At 43.1% G+C, this 26,380-nt stretch overlaps 1 protein-coding gene across 1 annotated transcript in view; it reads right to left on the minus strand.

Moving 5' to 3' along the window:
* COL18A1 (collagen type XVIII alpha 1 chain) overlaps nucleotides 1–21,737 on the minus strand; it is a 247,584-nt gene extending 225,847 nt beyond the window's left edge. The window contains exons 1-2 of the mRNA XM_073633725.1: nucleotides 21,487–21,737; nucleotides 19,898–19,962 (exon numbers count right to left, since the gene is read on the minus strand). Coding sequence (XP_073489826.1) covers nucleotides 19,898–19,962; nucleotides 21,487–21,497 — 76 coding nt within the window. The 5' untranslated portion in view covers nucleotides 21,498–21,737. The remainder of the gene's footprint in view (nucleotides 1–19,897; nucleotides 19,963–21,486) is intronic.
* Nucleotides 21,738–26,380: the final 4,643 nt, after the last annotated feature.

Consider the following 26,380-nt stretch of genomic DNA (forward strand, 5'->3'; position numbering starts at 1 on the left):
CAACATTTGTGTGACAGTGTGTATGCAAGACAAGTTGGATCCAACATCCTTCGAACAAAAATCCACTGTTTTGTTGTCGGAAAGTCTGATCATGTGTACGGGGCATGAGTCATGCCTCTTATTGTCAGGATCTTGCAATGTCTCATGGGACTTGTATTTTCACTACAGCTGGAGGCCCGAGGTTGCCTATCCCTGGCCTAGGTGAATATGACTCTCAAAAAGTCAGAATTTGCATATGGCTAAAATCAACCCCTTCCCCAACATCATAACTGCCCATTCAGACACCAAGCATTGCATTTTGGATCGCAAAAGCAGGACTGGCAGGACTCTGGTGGTAGCTCAGAGTAGGGAAGAAAAATGGAGAAGGCACCTTATGAGGTCTGCTATCACTTTCATTTGCTTGGGAATAGAAGCACTTTGGGCAATGTTATGGTACACATGCAGTAGACAGAAAAGTAGGATGATAGAGTTTGAATAGCCAATCCATAGGTTCACACCTATGCATTTTTGCGGGGCCTGTTTGCGCCAGAACGGCAGCCCGTTCAAATGAATGGACTGCTGTTCTTGCACTTCCGCAAAAAAAGGAGCATGCGCCTTTTCAAAAATGCGGCTGTAGGAAAATCGCATGGCCTTTCTGACCATGTGATTTCCCTGTGGATCCTGGACACACGCACTGCAACTTCACATGCATCAGGGTGCCATTCAGAAGGATTGGCAGCCCTGCATGTTTTCGCAAAGCAGTGCGTTTTCACCTAAAGTGGTTGTGGGTTCGGGAATTGCTGTGATTCCCGCACCCACATACAGAGGTGTGAACCTAGCCTTAGTCACTGACTGACTATCGCTACTACCAAAGACTATGCACAGTTAGATCTCTAATCCAGATATCCTCATCTACTGAGGCAAAACATAAGACACACACTAAAGGGCCATTATTGGCAGACAAAATTCCTTGTCTGATTATCCAACCAAGCTTGGCCAAATCACTTGCAGGATCAGGCTGCCTGTGTTCCGACCTGTCAGATTTTGTAACGGAAGTGACGTTCCGTCGCCGCCATCTTGCTACACCCCACACTCATCCACAGTAAGGATAAAGCAGTGAGAAGGCGGCAAGCGGACATCTTGTTACACCCACCGGAGTTTAGCATTTCACACTTATTTTACCAGTAAACTGAGCTTATATAGTATAATACAGTATTTAAAAATCCGTCTGACTGTTTAGATGTTGAATTTTAAAAGCAAGCCTGCTGATCTCACAAGTTTATTATTATGACAGAACACCGCTGCTTTGAAAAATTAACATCAAAACAGTCAGACGGATTTCAAAATACAGAATTTCACAATATGAGCTGGGTTTACTATTAAAAATAAATATGAAATGCAAGACTCCAATGGGTGTAAAAAGACTTCCACTTGCCGCCTTCTCACTGTATCCTTACTGTGGACGAGTGCGGGGTGTAGCAAGATGGCGGCTACGGAACATCACTTCTGTTACAATATCTGACGGGTCGCCTAATCTGACGAAACACCTGTAACAGAGTAGAAAAATTTGATGGACTCATCAGCCTTTGTATGGAGAGTCTTACCTATGTTTCTGCAAGTAAAAAACAGAAGACAGCTTGCATGTATATGAAAAAAATGTATTGTGACTTGTATATGCTGAAATTGATTTGGTCATTGGCAAAGAGCTAATTTAACAATTAATAATAATACATATTATTACCTAAGAAAACAAGTGTATTGTGGCATAAGCCGGTATGATCGCTCTGGGCGTGTATAGCTTGCCACTGGTGTTTCATTTAAGCATGATACAGAACACTGAATACCGATTAAAAATTTAGAAAAACAAAAACCACAAAATGAAAGCATTTCCTTTGGCCAATCTGAACTTGTTTTTAACATTACAGTATCATTTATATTAATAGCATCTGTCTCTCTTCCAACGAAAAATATCACTATCTAAACAGATCACTGTCCTCTGTCTCTTTTTAAAGTTTTAGTGTCATAAAAAAAGTAGCTATTTACTTTGATGACAATTTATGTAGTTTCCTTTAATGATGGAAAACTGTTTGCTAAAAATAAAATTAAACAAATAAATTTTCCACATCCATGGGAACATGCAATTCCAGAAGAATAAAAATTCCCCGGCCTGTTCGCTATAAATACAAGAAGAATGACTGGGACCATCCTGTGAGTGACTCATCTATCTCAGGGGCTCTTAACCTATCTTGGATGCGGCCCAGATTATGGCTGTGAATCAGCTTTGCTTGCTGTCTAAAGAATAATGGAGTTCTTTTAGCTGCACAAAGAAGAGTTGCAGTGAAAAGCTGTCAATGGAGTGGCTGGGCAAGCCAAAGAAGTCATCTAATCCTTTACCTCCACTGCCTGTGTAACATGTCCAAACCGACACAGGTCAGGATGAATGACCGAGGAGCCATTCTGTATCTGGATCGAACTGCTGGATGAAATGGACCAGATCAGAAACTGTTTTCAGGACCAGATGTGCCTCTAGGTGCACTATTTTAAGTCAGAAAAACAAGAACAAAGGTATGTGTACAAAAGCATAGGAAAGCCAAAGGTGGCTTGCCTACAGGGTCCGGTGGTAGAACTTCATCCCTCCGTGATTGTATGATAACGAAAAAGTCCTTCATATGACCCTCATAATTAAAAAACCTGATAGGGGTTCTAATCCTTCCCTACTCAATCTAAAAGAAAGCAAAAAAAATTGCAATACAGATGTCCAGATTTTAAAGCGGGGTTCCACTATCTCAGAGATTTTTTTTTTTGGCAAAATGACAATGAACATGCTCTATGAATATAGAACTCACTTGTTCGTTTTTTAAAGATGAGTGCTGTCCGTTTTCTCCTAATAAAGAAACTTATAAACTACGATCCAGACGGTTGTCATCTTGCCTGTGGGCATGTGAAGCTAACAGGCATCCTCTTCCGGGATACGGTGCTGCTGATCAACCAGCATGCACCGCCCGTTCTGTTCCCGATCTCGCGCATGCGCAGTAGATTGCCATTGCAGCGCCGTCAACAGCTCCAGTTGCCATCACAACGAGCGGCGTCATAGGAAGTCGCGCCCCGTTGTGATGGCAATGACGTCACTCCCAGGATTGAAATCCCGAGATAACTCTCGCAACAGGCTGCCGCACTGACTCCTGGGAACAATGACACAAGCTCCCAGGAGCCAGTGCGGCTAAGAGGAAGTGACGATTTAGCCGCAGAAAACACGCCCCTATCCGCAGCCTGTACATCCTGGAAGACACAGATACTATCAACAACATAGGTACAGTATAAAAAAAAAAAAAAAAGTGCCGTTTTGTCATTAGGACATTGCGGTAATCCTGTGCAGCTAGTGTTGTAAAATTGGGTGGAGATCCGCTTTAAGTACGTCACTTGAAGAACCTATTTAATGCAAAAAACACATTTCATTTTCTTTCTCGTTTTGCTACATTACGCTGAAATCCTATACTGCCCAGAAGTGTTATTATGGTTCAAACTGGGGGGGGAATATGGACAACGTTAACATAAAACATTGTGCACAAATATCGATCCACATCGATCCTGCTCATACTGTTTCTTGGTATTATCTCCTGGCTTGATGGTATGATTTATATTCTAAACTTCTCCCTTCTTAATGGAAGGGACAGGTTTTCAATTCTTGACATTCTTTACTCTCCAGGCCTTGTCACAGCCTGTACCTCTAGGAATGCTTACTCAGGAATCTGACTTGATAATTGCAGATTAACAAAAAAGGAAAAACTACATCAAAAGAATAGGGATTCTCAAGTGAGCATATCTGTGTGTGGACTCAATCACTTCCGAAACCTTTTACCCTCACCCACCAATCACACAGAGCTATTGTGGCAAATAAATGGAGGACAAAACATTACGCAGCACGGGGCATACCAAAAACAATCAGCCTGAGATTAGTATGGGCCTGGGAACACGTTGATGTGTTTGGTTTTATTATACAGCTGTGTAGCTGGCAGACATAATGCATAACAACTACTGGGAATTAATTAATGCTAATTCAGAGCTTACAAGGCTGCAGCCTGTCTGTACTGTGTACAGATCTTCTACATACAATAGAAGGAGTCTTTTTGTGATGTGAACTAATAATCTTCACAATGCAATAGACTTAAAGCCAAATCTTTAACAAGTGGGTGAAATGAAAATGTCTGTGCTGATCATAAAGCAAGGACATTGTGCTGGCATCCACTGAAAGTTAGAAAATATAACGAAGCATTTTATTGATTGCCACATCTACAGATACACGAATGTTCATAGGCATGCGCACAGGGTGTGCCAGGTGTGCCTGGGCACACCCTAATCATCTAGTGCACATTAGCATTATTGCTCTGTGTGCCAGTGGGGAGATAGGAATAATCTCCCTCTTACCCGCTCTGCCATAAGAAAAGTGCTTCTCTTTCAGGGAGATTAAAGTGGTTGTAAACCCTTACAGACCACTTTCATCTACAGGTAAGCCTAGATTAAGGTTTACCTGTAGGTGCTTGAAATATCTCCTAAACCTACACGGTTTAGGAGATATTTACTATTCCCCCAAATTAAGCTGTCTTCTGCACATGCGCTGACGTTTTTGGCGAATGCGCAGTCTTGAATGGGCACGCTGTGCCGTTTCAAGCTGGGATTATGCTGTGACTGGCGGCTCCCACGCGCATGCGGGACGTCACGCAACTCCGGCCAGTCACAGAGCCGGAGTTCGCAGCCCCGGAAGGAAGAGGGGTGAAGAATGGACGCTTGCTGCCAGTGAGGAAATCGGTGACATCGCAGGCTCCTGTGTCAGGTAAGCCCATTATGCTTTACCTTTGCAGGGAAACAAAGAGGAAGTAAAACCCACCAGGGTTTACTTCCTCTTTAAAGTGGTTGTTAAGCCACTCTAACCTGTATACACCATCAGCACTGCCTCCTATTGTAGTATTCCCCTTGGTATGTGATGTATAAAAATAAATACAGCAAATACCTAATTTCACTGCTGAGATTGTGATTACATGACTGGCCAGCTTTCTCCTTTCCTCCTCTGAGAGATGCAGCGGGCGGGGCTGAGACTCCTCTGCTGATGTCAGTCTGGAGGGGAGGAGGAGAGAGCTGGCTGGTCATGTGATTGCAATCTCGGGTCTTAAATGAGGTATTTACAGCATTTATATTTATAAATCATTCACAGAGGGGGACACTGCAATAAGAGGCAGAGGCAGTGCTGATGGTGTATACAGTTATCAATTGCAGCCACTGTGCCATCAAACACACCCACTGTGCCCATCAAATGCCGCCACTGTGCCCATCAAATGCAGCCACTGTGCCCATCAAATGCTGCCACTGTGCCATTGAATGCCACCACTGTGACACCCCCACCTGCTGTCTGCCCGGCACTTACCCTGTCTCAGTGGGGCAGCGGGTGACGGTGGCTAGTGGTGTCCTCCATGCGTCTCTTCCCGTCCTTTCCTCCCGATAGGTGTGCAATCACAGCGCCTGTTGTTTCAGCCAATCAGGTGATGGGTAACAGACCCGAGCACCTGATTGGTGGAGAGGTGGTTCAGTATTAGGAAAGTGAATATTCATTCGCCGTTCTAACACACCTGGGTGAACTGCGAGCGCCAAGCATGGTGCTCGCAGGTCACCTTTTTTGACGCCTTTTAAAGTCTATGGCTCTAATCAGGTACTTCAAAAACACCCCCCCCCCCCCCGCCGCTGTAATTTAGGCGCCCGGCACCCGAAAAGGGGGTGGCAGCAGCAGCCGTGGATAGATTCATGCTATGCATGAATCTATCCATTGGTCATAGAGGGGGTGGCTAGAGGGAGGGGGCTGCGCCCGTGCACCCTTATGGACGCACTGCCACTGGGGGCGACTCACACACAGACGGAGAGGGTAGGGGGGAGGAGGACACAGGAGCGGAGAGCAGATAGCAGGCACGTAAAATGGCCACAGTGTCTGGTCTCAGCAGCCATGATACACCGTGGTCAGCTTACAGAGGGATGGGGAGAAACTGGCAGGATCAGCCAGGTTTTTTAGGTGTTACAGGGGGCCAAATGACATGCACTGTGATATAACATTCATTAAGGGAGCAGGATCCATTTTTTTTTTTTTGAGTTAGCAAATGCTTTAATGTACTGGGACAATATACATGCAGAGCTTTGGGGTGCACACCCTAATGCAATAGGCTGCGCACACCTATGTGAATGTTGTTAAGATTGTCAAATTAGAGTTAGTTAAAATTACAAAATACCCATCTCTTTTGAGGACATATAGAAAAATCACTGCATGTACCTTTTAGTCATTCCTAGGATTGTCACCTGTAAGGGATTTTACTGGAATGGCTGGTAAAAATGGTGCTTGTTGCCGTGTTATTATTAGGAAAAAAACAGAGTAAGACTGATATTCTTTTCCTAAAAAACCTTGGGGCAACCTTTCATACACACATCTACCATTTTTGTTATATCTAAAGTCAAAACCTTTTTCTTTATTAGCTTTGAATAGAGTAGGAAATAAATAAAACCCTATTGGGGGGGATATCCTTACACTTTCTGTACTGAATATACAACTGGATGTAAGAGAAAATCTCTGAAAAGTGAAGAGAAATGCTTTCCTAGGGCCCAGTCGCACCTGATCACAGTGTTCTTCAACAAAATAAATAAGCTGCAATGCATGAAAAATAGTGCAGGGTACAATTTTTCACACTCAATGTCACCATACAGGACACTGTCTATTGCGGTGCACGGAGGTGTGTTGCGGAGCACACAAGGTGCATTGGGGTGTCTTTCAAAATGAATGGCACTGCAATGTACCAACACATGTAATGTATGGCACCACATCACGGATGGGCCCAGCGATGATTGGCAGAAACAGGGGTCCCCACTGGAATATTTTTCATGACTTCCAACCTAGGGGACATGGCCAGCATTTTGGATATACCATCACTTTCTGGCTAGTAATAATACTCACAAGGACAAGCACAGGGGTGACACAGATATTAATAAAAACACGAACAACGTTAAACCTTCCAAACTCTTTCTAAAACTAGAAAAATTTGGCTAGAGATTCACTTTGAAGCAAAGAAGGTAATGCAGAAGTACTATGGGATTTTTTGCTTTCAGCAATAGCTCTACTGAGTATTACCCCCAGTGTATCCCACAATGTAATGCAGTGTGTTTCTTAAAAGGATTTTGAGGTTCTTTGCATTATGGGATCCACTGGGGTTTTCTCAGCACTGACTTTTTGAAGAGTCTTTTTGAAGAGTCAACTTTTGCATATTTGGAGGGCTTTCAGTGTGCCATGCAGTAATGTATCTTCCAGAAATGAATGTCAAATCATGTTGCCCAATATTCACATGGGGGTTATATTCTACCTGACACTGATATGTGTGTATTAATGCATGAGTATGTGTGATCGGACCCTTAAGGAAACTTGCCATGAAAGAAAAATGCTGCTTTGCCTGTAAAGATCTTGTACTGAAAATATTGAATACCTGCACACAGATCCAAGGGAATCAATACTTTACCCAGGAACAAGTATTACAGGAGTTCTGACCTCTTTCTGACTTTACTGGCTGTATACTTGCTTCAGGGTGGTCACCCAGCAAGTATTTGATGTTAGAGAATCAAAACATAATATTCAGGTCACTATCATATTTAGGAGTAGGAATAACAAAGGACATCCACCTATTTCTCCAATGCCAGGTTTCCTTAAACATCACCCAACTCAAAAATTTGACCTGGTGCCAGCAGTCATACTAATTGCAACCTGAACAAAAAATGGTAAGATAGGAAAAAGTTACGGATCTTCCCTTGTCCTTTCTTCGTGTCTATGGTAATACTTCCACCTATAAGGCTCCATTCACACTAGCGCGTTTTTTGATGCATTTTGCATTTTGCAGAAATGCATGGGAATTTTTTAACATGGGTTCCTATGGAACATGTTCACATCAATGCTTTTTTGTATCTCTGCGTTTTTGGAAAGGGTCGGGGACTTTTTTTCATGCAAAAAGCAGCGTTTTGCATGTAATGGATTTCAATGGACAAGCATCAAAAACGCAAGTGCACCGTTTTTGCAGCGTTTTTGGTGCGTTTTTGGTGCGTTTTTGCCGTTTTTTTTTTTTTTTTTGTAATTTTTTTTTTAAGACTGTAAAAAAAAATGAAAAAAAAAAAAAAGTGCAAAACACAAATCGCGGCAAAAACGCGGCAAAAACGCTACAAAAACGCTGCTCAAAAACGTGCCAAGCATGAAAAAAAAACCTCCAAAAACGCTCAAAAGCAACATGCATAGGTGTGAATCGAGCCTTACACTATGTTTAAATAGGCATATATGCATCAGAACAGTATTCTGCAACAATTATGGGCAGAGAAGAACAAACCGGATAGCCATTCATAGCTATCACAATTACAAAAGTACACTTTTGTGAACAAACTCATAAAACCAGATTGCTAAGTCTGCAATGGCCACTCCTTAATCACCAGAAGGTTTGACTTTTACTTCCAGATGACTTGTTCAATGAGTAAGACACTAAAGAAGTTCGTGCTCCCAATGCCACAAAGGTTTTAAATCAGACAAAATTACTGCTGATAAATCATGATCCGTGGGTGGTGCTGCAAATCCTTTGTTCATTCTTCTGCTAATTTTACATCTATTCAACCGTTTTATGGACCAATTTCGAACACTGAGCTGTTTTATGCATCCAGTTTAGATCTACCTGTAAAAATCAATAAGTCCCGCCGAGTTGTGCAATTACTATGCTGGTAGCCCATTTAGGCAGCAATGATCAGTGTGTTTATTTGTAAAGTGAAAGAAATAGAATATATATGCTACAACAATATCACCAAGAAGTCTTCAGCAGACCAGGAATTAAAAGGTCTTCTCTTTATAGGTTTCTTTATTTTTATAATTTATTAAAAACACAAAACAGTATTTCCATGATACTGAATTTACAATTTATGAGAACATAAGCAGGAGTAACTAAGCCATGGGCTCAACCTTTCTTGTAAAGTGCCTCTCCCTACCACAGTCCACAGAGCAGACAACACAAGGTGCCTGCCTGCATGATTGCATTATCTTTAGACCCTGGAAATACTTAATTGGTTTCTTGAAGTGGCCTTCCTGGCGACTGCTTCATTTTCACGTCCACATAGGGCAGGTTCTGTTTGAGCCCGGTGGGCTGCACAGGCAAAGGTAGTCAATTGGCTGCCTTGGCAACAGCGGCACTGCAGATGTGAGGCTAAAGTAGTTGAAGGAGCCACTCCACGAACCCTGTAAGTACTTCATGGTTATAAATGTGAGTTTTATTATGGGTGTACCAAGGTATACCAATGTACTTTACGTTAATCCTTTCACTTTAAGTTACTTTTATTATATGCATAGTGATTTCAACAACTCTTGTAGTTTACTGCTGAAGTCATCTGGACTGGAAAATTTATGGAGACCATCAGCCACCAAATGACAGTTTGGATTTCTATTATGGAGAAGGGCTTAGACAGATGAGATAACAGTTCAGGAATAATTGTAGGGAGATTTAATTTAGCAAGGAATGTTTGAAAGTCCAGTGTATTGGGAGATGGAGTTTCAAAATGAGAAGCAAGTTTGTATAATTCAGCTTATTATTGTGCAAACTGATATGGTACGTGCTGAGGATTAATAATTTTAGTGCCATTGCTATCAAGAAAATAAGTACTTTTAGATCTAGATGAATTTGACTGAATTTGCTCCTGATTTCAACAACTTTAATTTAAAGCAAGAATTTAATACTACATGAAAGGGATCGGAAGCTGTTAAATCCAACAGGTACTGGAAAGGCAGTAGATCATAAATATTTCCATCTCATTTCACAATGCAATCTTTTAATTGATGTATCTAAACACAAGAACAAAAATGGAATGCTTAGCTGGTTACCAGGCCTTAGGTGTGGTGGCTGATTTCATCGTTCAGGATTTCCCCCTTTATTTTCATAATTTGATCCTGCCAGTTACATAATCCCTGTCCTACGGTCACAATGAATATTTTTTCTCAGGGTTCTATAGCCCTCTTTCACCCTAATGCAACAAACTGCACCAATATTAGAGCAATTTGCCAAATTCTGATAAAGGGCATGTCTAACTTTGGAATTCCATTACCAAAGGATAGCAGCTCCAAGTGCTGCTGTTTAAATGATAAAGAAGTACTGATTAGCAGATTTCTGAATAACCTTTCCTCACTGGGGCACAAGCAAAGGGTTTTCCACTCACTGGGGACAGGGAAAAATCATTTAAAAAATACTCTGTCAAGTCAATTTACAAGCTGAAGCATACGGACATCAGACTGTCTAATGAAAACACGTTCTGCCTATTTCAGTCATTTTTACACGGATACTTTAATTTACAAGTCAACAAAACTCTCCAGATCGTATCTTACACTGCAAGAAACATTAAACGTCAGCCATTGTGACAATCTAGTCACACATCTTTCAGCCCTCATTCTCTACCTGAAACCTACACTTATGTTCTTCTGTAGCAACTGACGGTAATGGTTCAGCAATACAAAGCAGCAATTTAAAAAATAAAAAATTGGCAAAGTGAAAACCTGTGGAAAATGTGGTTGCCCCTACTTGCTACTTGTTTATATGCACAATAAATGACAACTGACTTAGAGTGACCTTCTATTCCAAGGGTTCTCAGCCTTTTTGAGACCAGGGCCCAGTAAATTATTTCAAAACCTTCCATGCCCCTACAGAGAATAAAGCTTATACTCACACAATAAAAGTATGGGAATGTAAAACATGCATTGAAATGATGGAAGGCTCTGAATGGGGCTGGGTGCATCTGTTGGGGTTATGGAGGGGTATCTGCAGCTGACTTGATGGCCCTGTAGGGGATGAGGCTTCTGGAGGGGCTGGGGAGCACTGTGGGGAGTTGAGGGGCACTAAGACAGGCTGAAGGCTTTGCAGCAGGTGGTGGGTGGCACTTTAAGATGCTGGGTGGCACTGTGGGAGGTTGGCAGACACTGTGGGAGGTGAGTGTTCTCAACGGGCCTGGGAGCATTTTGGGCCACTATGCAAGGTTTGGACGCATTATGGGAGCTGGGAGGCTCACAATACTGTAAGTATAAATGAGCAGAAAACAAACCCTGTGTATGTAAAAAGCAAATATGTTTTACCAATGTACAGTATCTCACAGAAGTGAGTACAACCCTCACATTTTTGTAAATATTTTATTATATCTTTTCATGTGACAACACTGAAGAAATGACACTTTGCTACAATGAAAAGTAGTGAGTGTACAGCTTGTATAACAGTGTAAATTTGCTGTCCCCTCAAATTAACTCAACACACAGTCATTAATGCCTAAACTGCTGGCAACAACCTTTGTTAAAAAAAAAAGGCAACAAAATTGAGTAAACTCCTGAGTGAAAATGTCCAAATTGGGCCCAATTAGCCATTTTCCCTCCCCGGTGTCATGTGACTTGATAGTTTTACAAGGTCTCAAAAGTGTTGCTTACATAAAGATGGCCTAGGCTATAAGAAGATTGCCAAGATCCTGAAACTCAGCTGCAGCACGGTGGCCAAGACCATACAGCAGTTTAACAGGTCAGGTTCTACTCAGAATAGGCCTCGCCATGGTTGACCAAAGTAGTTGAGTGCACGTGTTCAGCATCATATCTAGAGGTTGTCTTTGGGAAATAGACGTATAAGTGCTGCCAGCATTGCTGCAGAGGTTGAAGGGGTGGGGGGTCAGCCTGTCAGTGCTCAGACCATATGCCGCACACTGCATCAAATTGGTCTGCATGGCTTTCGTCCCAGAAGGAAACCTCTTCTAAAGATGATGCATAAGAAAGTCGGAAACAGTTTGCTGAAGACAAGTAGACTAAGGACATAGACTACTGGAACCATGTCCTGTGGTGTGATGAGACCAAGATAAACTTACTTGGTTCAGATGGTGTCAAGCATGTGTGGCGGCAACCAGGTGAGAAGTACAAAGACAAGTGTGTCTTGCCTACAGTCAAGCATGGTGGTGGGAGTGTCATGGTCTGGGGCTGCATGAGTGCTGCCGGCACTGGGGAGCTACAGTTCATTGAGGGAACCATGAGTGCCAACATGTACTGTGACATACTAAAGCAGAGCATGATCCCCTCCTCCGGAGACCGGGCCGAAGGGCAGTATTCCAACATGACCCCAAACACACCTTCAAGATGGCCACTGCCTTGCTAAAGAAGCTGAGGGTAAAGGTGATGGACTGGCCAAGTATGTCTCCAGACCTAAACCCTATTGAGCATCTGGGGGGCATCCTCAAACAGAAGGTGGAAGAGCACAAAGTCTCTAACATCCACCAGCTCCGTGATGTCGTCATGGAGGAGTGGAAGAGGACTCCAGTGGCAACCTGTGAAGCTCTGGTGAACTCCATGCCCAAGAGGGTTAAGGCAGTGCTGGAAAATAATGGTGGCCACACAAAATATTGACACTTTGGGCACAATTTGGACATCTTCACTTAGGGGTGTACTCACGTTTGTTGCCAGCGGTTTAGACATTAATGGCTGTGTGTTGAGTCATTTTGAGGGGACAGCAAATTTACACGGTTATACAAACTGTACACTCACTACTTTACATTGTAGCAAAGTCTAATTTCTTCAGTGTTGTCACATGAAAAGATATAATAAGATATTTACAAAAATGTGAGGGGTGTACTCACTTTTGTGAGATACTGTATATAAACAATTACAAATTATACATAGAAACCTCTTTCTTTTTAAACCATGAGCACGTGCTGATAAAATGATTTACACGAGCCCATATCTAATATAAAAATAAACTAAAATTCTTCTTAAAAGCGTAAATCTATTCAATTGAGAATTCCAGTCAAAGCTTTTTTATTATTTGGAACAGATTCCTCCATCAACGCTAACAATGCAGATGGATGAATCCCCTCTACTGGGCTATTGTATGCCGACCAGATGAAGCCGATGTCTGGACAGCAATTTCTTCAATTTTTTTAATTTAATGATGACAGGCAGGAGGGGGTAGAAAGGGCCATGACATGAACCAGCAGAATTTCGCACATGGCCAGCTTTACAGCCTCTGACAGGTTTTTACTACTATCTGTATCCCTGTCTGGGAGGGGGGGGGGGTGTTTCCTCACTTTCACACCTATGACAGTTGTCTTGTGAAGCAGGTGTGCTCATTGGAAGATGTTCCCTTTTTTTCTATCTCAGGGGCAAATGAAAAATTTTGGATTTCCCCTCTCTTTCCCTCCTGGTGACAAATAATGAGGGTGGACACAAATAGCAATTACAACTCAAAGGAGGTTCTAACCCTTCTACGCTATTTAAAATAAGAGGAAAAAGCTTTGGCTGGAGTAATAATTTAATGAATCCAAACAGAACAACCATTTATGTTGTTGCCCATTCTACTCCTTCCTTTGAAGGACAAGACACAGCACTGATCGTCATTATGATTGATCTACACTCGTGAGTGTACAACTAGCTGTTATGGGTCACTGCAATTACTATGATGTCATTGCTCATTCTAAAGTCTTATTTCATAAGTCTGATAGACTTACTCACAACTGGAGAAAGATGTATGTGTGGTCCAATGCACCCATAGAAAACATGACATTACCACTAACATCATGAAGTAATAGTAAGAACACTAGCGTTCCAAGTCAAATATAGATATTTCAGGTTAACACATACCATTAAAGGGTGAGGGCAAAAGCATAAATGGATAAAGAGGCTCTGCTCTGTATGGGGATTTCCCATGTGCAAGAGGAAAGCTGGGAACCACTTCACTACCAGGCCGAAGATGAACTCACATTAGCCCACAATATACAGTACATTAGTTCCAACATATACACTCTTGCATTTCTCTTGTTTACCTATAGATTACGCCATTTACACAGTTTCTTGCCTGCCTGACAATACGGGGCTCAAATTTTGTCAGATTTCTGTGAATATTTCAAAATCCAAGGTGTGGGTGGCCCTGCAGACACCACCTGGCCCAATAAACTTCAATTAAGAAAACAAAGGAGACGGAAGGAAAAAAGTTAGCAACCAATTGGAGTCACTGTTTTTGTATTCTGACAGCCACGGTTGCTGACTGTCAGAAAACAATAGATGTCAGCGTTAGATTCATCCAAACCCAATGTTTATCTTGGATGGGGAACTCTATAGATTTCCCTTCTTCAGCTTAACACGTATGGCGAGTTTTACTCACCTAAAAAGGGAAGTTTCACTTTATGTCCCCTCTCCCCTTCTACTTTTGGAAAAATAAATTTGGGGAGCTGGTTACTAGTTTTTTCAGATACCGGCTCCCACTTCCACTGGAATCGTCTAGGTGATTCCAAAAAAAGTTCTCCACCAACCCCAACCCACACCCAGCCTGCACCTTCCTGAAACATGTTACAGGTCCCAGGAGTCTGTGGGCCTATTCACAAAGTACAGCATAGCTCGAGCATGTGAAATGGGGAGCAGGCTGTGTAGCTGCAAGGAGTCACAAGCAGCTTCCCACAGTAAACATATTGGCGAAGTGGACCCAAAGACCGGCGAAGAACCAGCCCGTGCGAGAACAGCGCTGGATCCCTGGGCAGGTAAGTGTCCTTTTATTAAAAGTCAGCAGCTGCAATAGTTGTAACTTCTGACTTTTCTTTTTTTAAATGACTGAAAAACCTCTTTAAACTCTTATTTGCCTACTAAAGCTGGACATACACTGATCTACTGGCTCCATCCACACCTAAGCGTACTACAGCGACACCTGCTACAACGCTTTTTCTGTGCCTTTTTGAAGCGGCTCCATTTATTCGAATGGGCCTCCCTCTGCTCCAAAAACACGCCAAAGAAGCTCATGTACTAAAATATGGTACAGAGCCAGGCACATTTGGTGGCAAAATCGCACCGCGTTTGGGGGTGCCATTAAAAAATAATGGCATTGCAAACCCATCCCACGTTTTGCTGCAATTCTGGAATCGCGGTAAGAATCACGTGATTTTGCCCGCAATTCCAAAACGCTTAGGTGTGAACAGAGCTTTACATCTACAAAACACTGCTGTCCTCAGCCAGCAAAGGTGTCATACCAATTTCCAGATCTTGGACATTTTGGTCTGCACTTATTTACAAAAACACCTTTTTATAAGTGTTTTAAGCCTACGGAAGTTGAAGTTGAATGAGAGATGGAAAGCCACAAATCACCAACAGTCTTGCCTTACAGCAAAATTCTCCATTACTGCTCAGAGAAAAGCCGGTAATATCTGTCTGCAGGGGGCTGTTCACAAACTCCGATATTGGCTTTGCAGATGGAATATCAAGTTTAACACATTTTGGGAGCAAGACCAAGCATGTTTGAAACACACAGGCTATAACTAAATTATGTCAGTCTTATGGATGGTTTGATAGCTAATTCATACAAAAGTCATGCTGATACATAAAGGCGAAAAAAAAAATGTAATACTATTAGACTTGATTCACATCTATGCATTTTTAGTGCTTTTGCATTTTGCAGATTTGCTCTACAGAACGTGTTCCATAGGAACTCATGTTAAATGGGCTGTAGTGCAAATCTGCAAAATGCAAAAAGCACAAAAAATGCATAGGGATCATTCTACTCAGGTCACACTTCTGAAGAAAGCATAATACAATAAAACTACAAGGTTGATTTACTAAAGGCAAATAGACTGTGGACTTTTGAAAGTGCAGTTGCTACAGAGCTTAGTAAATTAGGTAAAACCTCACCTTCACTTTACAAAGAACATCCCATCACATGCAAGAAAAAAAAAAGCATTTTTGCTTGCCCATGATTGGATGATGGAAGTCAGCAGAGCTCTCTCTCATTTACTAAGCTCTGGAGCAACTGAGTTCAATTGCACTTGCAAAAGGGCACAGTCTATTTGCCTTTAGTAAATCAACCCCAATGCATAATAGCAGGAGAACAGCAAGTACATACAAACATTTATATTAATTAAAAAGTAAATTCTAAAAAACATTTTCTGTTAATATATAAAAACATCTTCAATAAGCAAAAAAAGAAAACACTAAGGCAACAATTACACTAGCTTCAAAAGCAGGAGTTTCAATGGTGTTTTTCAAAGCTCCACGAACGCCTGTCAAAATAGTGTGCATTGCAACAGCCAGTGTTGTTGATATTGTTGCATTTGTGTTGCTTTGCGTCACGCCAAAATTGACCCAATACGTCTTGTTTGGCAGGCTTTAACGCTCTCCAAATACCAAATGTAAACGCACTGAAAATGCACCGTAAACACGCCACAAATGCCCCAATTTCATTTACAGTGTGATTGAGATACAATTAGAAAGCATTTACTTGCCAAGATGATAGAACAAAAACCCATACAAAAGAAAACCAACACAGAGGAGGTATCTGGAAACCATTATTTAATGCAACACAAATTAGTTTAAAACACATCATAAAAGCATTAAATATGCATCTTAACGCAATAGGGGCATAATGGGCATTCGAGTTTCAATGAGGCATTACCATAGGCAAAATATAGCACTTAGTGAAAAGACAAAGGCAAATGTGTAGCAAAGACCTAAAAGGTATTATTGTTGGTGTCTTTTGGCATAGCTTTTCTTGAGTTTTGCTGCTGTTACCAATAGGAATTCATTTTGGCCCTTGCTTGTTGGCTTTGAGTCTGAAGGTTACTATTGCTGACTTCTTCAGGAAATGCTAGTTACTTGGCTGTCATGCTGATCCTCTAGCTTCAATGCTGTCTGCAGTACTGCCTAAAAATGAATACGCTGGAATGCTGTTCTGATTTCACTTGTTAAAGCGGGGTTCCACCCAAATTTTGAACAATATCTGTATGTATTCTCTTCCTTGCCTAGATGCTGACATGCCGTTTAAAAAAAATTAAATCGTAATTACCTTTTATTTTTCTATTCTTCTTAGCACTTCCTGGTTCTCCTCCCGTGGGAGTAGGCGTGTTTCTAGCCTCTCCCAGACTCCTGGGAGCTAGTCTCAGGCTTCCCAGGATGCCACTGAGCATGTGCGGGAACGAGCGGTGAATGCTGGGAGCACAGCATTCACCACATCCAGGAAATAAATGCTTGTGGGCTTCAAATGCCCACAATGAAGATGGAAACCGCCTGCAGTGAATAATATAAGTTATTCTTTCCGACGAAATCTGACACAGGCGGACATATTACACACAATATGTGAGTATGTAATGCTGAGAAGAAAAGTTTGTGAATGAACTCAAAAAAAAAAAAACGATAGATAGGTGGACCCCCGCTTTAAACACTTGATGTAGGTCCAGAAACTCAAAGTACTAAAATCTCTGACAATCAACATGACAACCAGAGAAGACCAGAGACAACCAAATCAACATGACAACCAGAGAACTCGTATTTTCAAAGAAAAGCCAGCAGTGAAAGCCAATTAATTTTTCTCACAACAGATTTCCTTTAATTTATACTTTTGATGACCATGCTTTTTTATTCTACCTACTCTACCCTAAGTGATGAGAGCTTCAGTCTGATTGGCTTTGGATTACAGCATCCTGATGTACTTTGTCTGTTTCTTCACCTGCTGTGCCGTTACCCGGCGGCTCCCGTGCGCATGCGGCTCTGGCCAATCACAGCGCTCGAGCCCGCGATACCTGGAAATAACTCTGGGAGACATGTTGCCGGCCACAGTGGTGTTCCGGGACCGCTCTGGGGGCTTCGATCTAAGGTAAGTAGTTCATAATAAGCTAGTATGCTGTGCATACTAGCTCATTATGCCTTTGCCTTGCAGATTTTTTTTTTCCATGGGTTTACCACTTTAAGTCATAAGACCATGTACAAGTGTAAAGGGAAGAAAGTCAAATAGAGGTCAGAATTCCTGGCCTGCAAAGTTGTTCAGGTCAGTACCTCAAAAATATTGAGGATAGGCTCAGTATTTCGGCTGCTAGAATTTTTAGGAGAGGACAGTAACGGCAGCCTCCATATTCTCTTACTGTAATTTTGTCTAGAAATAACAATGTGCTAATAGTACTTATCCTAAAGGCTTGGTTTCTATTGCAATGTGTATAGGTCTTTGTGAACACCAAAGTTCAAAATAAATAAATAAAATGTGGTTGTAGTCTCTAGACAAGCCAACCTCAACCAGCGTTTCATGGAACCCTAGGATTCCATAAGAGCAGCCTTTCTCAAACTTTTCAACACAGAGGAACCATTAAAATGACTTTCCGGTCTCAGGGAACCCCTGCTAAAAATGATTATATCTCCAGCTCATTATACATTAGTTTGATGGTCATTGGGAAGAATGCTCCTTACACTTGTGGTCACTGGGAAGAATTACCAGCTTACTGATAGTTAAAAAGATCAAAGGTGTCAGTGGGAACTTATCTGAGAGGCAGAAATTGCTCATTGCTCAAGAAACCCCTAGCAACCTTTAGAGGAACCCTATGGTTGCATAGAACCCTGGTTGCGAAACCCTAGCCGGAGGTGCCTTGAGCTTTGGCTAATTGAGCTCCCATTCAATTGTACCTGCATAGTTCCAGGTTCAACACTGTCATTTTTAGCTGGCTGGAAAGGTGACATTTTGGCAACCACTGTAAAGAGGGCATTCTTCCCACTGGCCACCAATATAAGGGGCATTTTCCTAAAACCTGGTACAGAAGGGGCAAATATTGGCCGGTATCGGCAGGTTCAACAGAAACCCGGGTGACATTCGCCATGTGTGTAGAGCAGCCTGTCCGACAGAAGCCGAACATTCGGCATGCCAGAAAAACATCTGTTGATCGGCATTTGATCAGTGCTCACAGGCAATGGCTGCAAGCACCGACCTGTGACCCGGGCAGTCCCCCTGTCGCAACACAATAGTTCAATGAAGAGATTGCAGTACTAACATTGGATAGTTAGTACGGCAAGCTCCTCAGTTTTTTTTTTTTCGTTCAGCCCACTGGATTAAACAAGAAAAAAAACTGATGGTGTGTACCAGGCTTAATTCTCCAGATCAGCCATTCTCAACCAGGGTTCCGTGGAACCCTAGGGTTTTTCAAGAGGTGGCTAAGGGTTCCATGAGCTGTGGCTAACTGACCTATCATGTGATGGTGCCTGCTTAGTTCCAGGTAAAACACCACTTGACAGAGCCAAAGCCATGTCTGTAAAGGGAGCATTCTTCCCACTGTCCACCACCAACAGAGGGGGCAAGTTCCCAAAGACCACCACTGGACTACTTTTAGCAGGGGTTCCCTGAAACCTGAAAATGATTACAAGGGTTCCTTTGAGGTAAAAAGGTCGAGAAAGGCTGCTCCAGATGATGTAATCTTAGGAAGGGTCTCCTGAGACCTGACACATGGGCACTTCAAACACTTCAATAGAGATTGCTCCACTTTGCCACTATGCTTTCTTTGTAAACTTTGGTAACGTATAAGGGCTGTATTCTCATGTATTTATTTTTCAAATCCTTCCCCTCTCTATCCAAAAAAAAAAAAAAAAAAAGAAAGAATTGACTTGACATATATTTTCATTCTTAGACACAAAAAATGAACACATTCTACAGATTTCCTCTTCTTTCTTTTCCATAAATAACTCCAGAAAAAGAACCTGACCATGGAAAATGTCCATCATCTTCCTGGTCATGAAAATTACTAGTTCAGCTCAGGGTCACAAACACAGACATATACAATCCATAAAGGTTAATGTTTGCTAACACCAAACTTGTTGAAGGTGCATAGAACAAGTAAAAATTCCAGCCAGCACAACAGGGGAAGGAGCGTAGCTGGGGGAGTGCAGCCATGGAAGGGGCATCACATGAGTGTCACCCCACCCCCACCACTCTTTTCAATGTCCCACACCATTACCTCCCCTAATCCCTAAATAACTCCTTGAAGTTTCAATGTACTTCAGCAGCAGAAGGGAACAAAAAAATTAGAACAGCAAGTGAATGAAACTTATTCTGAGTCTGGGTGAGCTGGATCCTCTTACCTTTCTCTTGGCAGTAGGCAGTAAGGGCCAGATAGGAAACATAGAGCAGCAGGATCCCCCTATACCTGTAACATAATATTTATATAATATGCATGATACATAATATAATACATAAAATGATACATAAAATGTACATAACATACATAAAACATATTGTAATACACAAGATGATCGTATTTACATAATATAAATAAAACACATAACATAATACCTAATACACATGATGCATAATATACACAATACATATGGTACATAAAACATACCTTTTACATAATATAAATTATACATAAAACATAATTCATAGGTAACATAATACATAACATACATAAAACCTAATCTATAAACTAATATGATACATAATATACATAAAACATTATATAATACATAACTAACATGATACATAACATACATAAAACACAATCTACATAATGGTGGCCACATCATCCAATGAATCAAAATGATCAAACTAGCAAACAATTGAATAGCAATGACATCCCTTCCGATTGATATAGACAAAATTTTAATTGGATCTGATTAAAATGAGTGGATCGACCACTGTGGAATATTTTCAATCATTTTGCATCAACCAGCAGCACCAAGATATGAATGTGATCATAGATTAAATCGATCAGATTATGCGATTACGTGGTGCAAACACAGTTGCTATCAATAACCTACAGTCATAAATTCTGATTCTATCCGAACTATTGATCGAACGCCACTTCCCTGTGTGTAGCAATTCAATTGAATGGGCTGTCTACTATAGACTGAATATTTCTTTTGGTAGAGAGATTGATCAGAAAAGTAATTGATAATTTATCGAAGTATGTATGGCCACCACAAAACATATTATTAACAAGATTGCCTATTCCTATCAGAAGAAAATTGATCAGAAAAGTAATTGATCATTGATCGAAGTGTGTATGGCCACCACAAAACATATTATTAACAAGATTGCCTATTCCTATCAGAAGAAATTGATCAGAAAAGTAATTGATCATTAATCGAAGTGTGTATGGCCACCACAAAACATATTATTAACAAGATTGCCTATTCCTATCAGAAGAAATTGATCAGAAAAGTAATTGATCATTGATCGAAGTGTGTATGGCCACCACAAAACATATTATTAACAAGATTGCCTATTCCTATCAGAAGAAATTGATCAGAAAAGTAATTGATCATTGATCAAAGTGTGTATGGCGGCCACAAGATATAATATTAACAAGATCTACAGTATAAAACAAGTCCTACACTCAATGCACCCTACTAATACAATGATCTGAAGAGGGGAGGGGAGCAGACAAAAGAGCCAGGCGATCTGATTAAATAAATCGCTGCACTTTTCTGTACAACCTGTGAATGGGTCGCAGAAACCTGTACAAAAGCTTGCAAGATACAGAAACTTTAACAAGCGATTGTTAGCATAAGTTGCAAAACTTTTCCTTGCAGCAGAATGAGCACAGCACAGAAGTTTTAAAGGTAAAGACACAACTTTTAGGAGTAGATCTCAGGATCCCAGGTCACCATGCAAAAGTGGGAGGCAGAGATCCATTGTGAAGATTGTAAAGTGAAGGGAATGGTCTTACCTGAGAATCATGTCCAGCCTGGGTCTGATCAGAGGGGAAGCTCTGTGCACTCACTCACACACACTATTAGCAATGCACACACACTCACACCCGGCTCTTCTCTGCTTTGTGATAAGAAGTCTGCAGAGGGTGCTGGGCGCTCCGCTCTGGCTCCGCGGGGTCCTAGTGCGCACCCCCGCCTTTCTGCACACTCCTGATCTTTCTCCTTAGCGATCGGTAAAGTTCACAGCGCTGTCAGAAAATTCCACAACTGTGTTTCGGGCTGATGTGTCAGGAAAGGCCGGCAATAAGAGCTGAGCCCAGACTAAACAGGATATGATCTGAACAAAGTGACAAGAAGTGACTATTGTGAGCACCTGCCAGGAGCCTGACCCTTCCCTGCCGGGAGAGTACAACCTGGATGGGCCCTTCTGCCTACACTTTCATTGCCTGGGGGGGGGGGGGGGGGGTGCAATACAATGAATGCAGCTATGTTCCCTCCTTGTACAGATCAGTAGGTGCTTGGTGCATTGTACAACCACAGCCATTTCATCTACATACCTCCCAATTGTCCTTGAATTCGAGGGACTGTCCCTGATTTGGAGCTCTGTCCCTCTTTCCTCCTCATTTGACCCTCATTTTGGTCTGATCTATATAGATGTATATAAAATGCACTTTTTTATCAATCAAAAAGTGTTTCCCAGTGCTAAAACTTTCATTTGATTTCTAAATTGATGCATTTGTAGATTCCAAAAGCCAAAATAAAGGAATAGTAGTGGTAAAAAAAACTCTCGTTGGTTTAACTAATCTTATTTTTTTGGAAAATTCTCCTTTAAGGGGTGTGGCAAGGGGTGTGTCCTATGTCTGCATACTTTTGCTGATAGGTGTCCCTCATTCCCATCTCAGAATGTTGGGAGGTATGTCTATAAGGCTCCATTCACACTTGTGCAACCCCATCATTTTCAGTTCTAACCAGTGGCTTCACTAGGGTTCAGTGCTGGGACAAGGTTATCTAGGCGAACATGCCAAACTGCACCCCCCCCCCAAGATGTATTAACATTATATGTCAGCAAAATTCCCCCTCCACAAAAACACTGAGCACTAATCTGCATGCTTACCCCCTAAGCAAAAATCCCCCCTCCTCCCAGTACAAATCCACCCTCTTGCTGAAATCCCCCCTCTCAGCATAATTCTTTGCCCCCCCATTCCTCAAATCTGCCCAGCTCAAATATAAAAAATCTCCCCTCCGAGCACAAATACTTTACCCCTAAAATCTCCCCTCCTAGTACACATCTTCTCCCCCCCCCCGCACTTCAAATCCCTTCCTTCCTAGCACAAATTCCCCCCAAATCCCCTCTCCTACCACAAATCTTCTCCCCCCACAACACAAATCCACCTAGATCACCACTCTTAGCACACCCCCCCAAATTTCCCCTCATAGAACAATGCCCCCTGCCTCCCCCCAAATCCCCCCTTCCAACACAAATCTTCTCCCCCCAATCTCCTTGTAACGTCCCCCCCACCTCACCTGATATCACAGTGCCCAGGGCACTCCCCTCCTGCCCACCCTTTGTCTCGGCCCTGCTAGGGTTGTCACCTGATGTGGTAAAACATGGTGTCACCCCCCCCCCGCAATAAGCAGGCTAGTGTGTCGGTGTGGCTGTGCCCATTAACCTGCCACAATGGATAGAGTCGGGATGGGATTGGGGCGGGTAGCTGGATGGAGTCGGGATGGGATCGGGGTGGTGGATAGAGCCGGAATGGGATCTGGGGAATGGAGCTAGGATGGGATCGGGGGGATGGATGGAGCCAGAAGGGGATTGGGGGAATGGATGGAGCTTGAATGGGATTGGGGGAATGGATGGAGCTCGAATGGGATCGGGGGTATGGATGGAACCAGGATGGGATCGAGGGGTGGATGGAGCCAGGATGGGATCAGGAGAATGGATGGAGCCGGGATGGGATTGGGGGAATGGATGGAGCCAGGATGGGATCGGAGGCATGGATAGAGCCAGGATGGAATTGGGGGGTGAATGGAGCCAGGATGGGATCCAGCAAATGGATGGAGCTGAAATGGGATCGGGGAACGGATGGAGCTGGGATGAAATCGGGGTGATGTATGGTACTGGGATGGGACCAGGGGAATGGATGGAGCCAGGATTGGATGGGGGGTGGATGGAGCTGGGATGGGATAGGGGTGTTGGATGGAGCCAGGATGGGATGGGGGTGTTGGATGGAGCCAGGATGGGATCAGGGGTGGATGGAGCCAGGATGGTTTTGAGGGGGTGGATGGATCCGGAATGGGATCGGGGGGGCTGTGGATGGAGCCGGGATGGGATTGGGATTTTGGATGGAGCCAGGAATGGATCGGGGTGTTGGATGGAGCCCGGATGGGATAGGTGGGGGGGGTGGATGGAGCCGGAATGGGATCGGGGGGATGGATCGAGCGGGGATGGGATTGGGGGTGTGTGTGGATGGAGCCGGATTGGGATCGGAGGGATGGATGGAGCTGGGATGGGATCAGGAGGTGGATGGAGCCGGGATGGGATGGGGGGGCTATGGATGGAGCAGGGATGGGATCAGGGTATGGGATGGAGCCAGGATGGGATCGGGGTGTTGGATGGAGCCGGGATGGGATCTGGGGGGTGGATGGAGCCAGAATTGGATGGGATCTTTGATTTGGGGAGGGTTAAAGGATATGTGCTAGGGGGTGCTTTGTGAGGGGAGAGGAATTTTGCTAGGGGGGGTTAAACTTCAAATATGCACCCCTCCTTCTACTTCTAGCACAAGTAATTTCTAACCCAAAACAAAGCACACGTTAGTACATATCCTCAACCCCCCCTCCCTAAAATTACTCATCATGTCCCCTCCTCTGCAATACCCATATTATTACATACATCGGTGCTGTAGCGCAGTGTCCTTCTTCCTCCTCCTTGGCTCTTCCTCCCGGCCTGTGTACTTGAAACATCAGAGCCGAGGAGGAGGCGGGTGCAGCAAGCAGGGAGAGAAATAAGATTGCAGTGTGTGGTACAGGCGGTAGGACCCCGGGCACCTCTGTCTCTGCCTCACGAGTCACTCCCTCTTCCCCCACTCTCCCCGCAACATCGTGTGCATCTGAGAAGATCCCGGAAAGGCTGGAAGGGAAGGAGGGAGCCACGGCGCTGGTGCCATTCTGAGCCTGGTGTCACCCTCTGACGGGTGTCACCCGGGTGCGGGACGCACCCCAAGCACCCCCCTAGCAAATGCCACTGGTTATAACCGGTCAAATATATGCGACTTACAGTCACAGTGACTTTGAAAAGAATTTTGCACTACTTTGGTCTGACTTTCATGCGACTTGGGTGCCATAGACTGCAATGTACACCCCCAAAAGTCTCACCTGAATGTTATACTTGCAACAGCTGTGCAACACTTGTCCATTATCATTGGTCAAAGCCAAAGTTGCATCGAAGTTGCACCCATCCGGAAGTTGCATTGAAGTTGCATCAAACTTGCACTCCAAAGTACAAATGGAGCCTAAGGCCACATATACACTGGGCATTTGCACAGCTCTTCTCAATGCTTTTTCTCCTAGCACGAGAAAGCAGCCTAAAGCCATGTTTCAAAATGTGTTTAGGTGCATCAAACGTTTATTCATTTTTTTCTGGCCATTGAAATGAAAGTGCTAAAGGCGTCTAGCGTTCTACTGGAACACTCCTCTCCATGCAAGTGATCTTTTTTCTGCCTCTAAACATCTGTGAATGCCGATGTGTGCGTGGCCACATAGGCTAACATGGAGAGGCATTTAGGGGCAGAAAAAAATCAATCACCCTTAGGCCTCATGCACACAGGGTGTTTTTCCTGACGCTTTTAGGAGTGACAGGTGTTTTTTTTTACAGCCTAAAAATGCCTCTCCGTGTTATTCTATGTGTCCACAAATAGGCTTTTTTTATGAGCTGTAAGTGGCATAGTCATTTTTTTAGCTGCAGAAAAAACCAGGGCCACCGTGTTCCAGAGCAGTTATTCCCTCTCCACAAAAACACTGAGCACTAATCTGCATGCTTACCCCCTAAGCAAAAATCCCCCCTCCTCCCAGTACAAATCCACCCCCCTGCTGAAATCTCCCCTCTCAGCATAATTCTTTGCCCACCCATTCTAAATACTGTATTTCACTATATAAGCTCAGTTTACTGATAAAAATAAGTGTGAAACACAAAACTCCGGTGGGTGTAAAAAGATGTCTGCTTGCCGCCTTCTCACTGTATCCTTACTGTGGCCGAGTGTGGGGTATACCAAGATGGCCGTGATGGAACATCTTTTCCGTTACAAAAACTGACAGGTCACCTAATCTGACGGACCACAGGCAGTTACTGGAGGGCAGGAAGAATGTACTACGAAAGCGCTCACCAGTGCCCTCACAGGTCATTGAGAACTACAAGTTGTCTGCCGCTGTGGAAGATGGTACTTGTAGTTCATTCATTCATATATCGCTGTGAATGAATGATGCAGTCATCTGGATGGAGCCCTGCACATGCACAGCCCCCTTCCTTTTAAATTGTGACAGTGGGTGGGGGGAGAAGATCCCCCACCCACTGTTACAGTGGGGGATCGGAGGGGCACAGGCAGGTGCTCTTTGGTAACATGTTACATGTTATACCTGGCCGTAACATGTAACATGTTACCAAAGGTGAACTTATTCTTTAAATGTTGCGTTTTTGAAGCCCAGTGTGTGTATCAGGGTGATAGTAAATTCAAGAGTGTTTGTTAAGGCTTTATTCACACTTGAACGATCTGCAGCGAGAGCTGCAGCCACTCGTTTCTTTGAGCTTTTCCTTGTTTTTTACTTGAGCGTTTTTGGAGTGTCACCATTCATTTGAATGGGCCTCCCTCCACTCCAAAAACGCTCAAAAAGAAGCTCATGTACCAAATTTTGGCA

This window comes from Aquarana catesbeiana, linkage group LG06 (assembly GCF_042186555.1).
Source record: "Aquarana catesbeiana isolate 2022-GZ linkage group LG06, ASM4218655v1, whole genome shotgun sequence".
Taxonomy (NCBI): domain Eukaryota; kingdom Metazoa; phylum Chordata; class Amphibia; order Anura; family Ranidae; genus Aquarana; species Aquarana catesbeiana.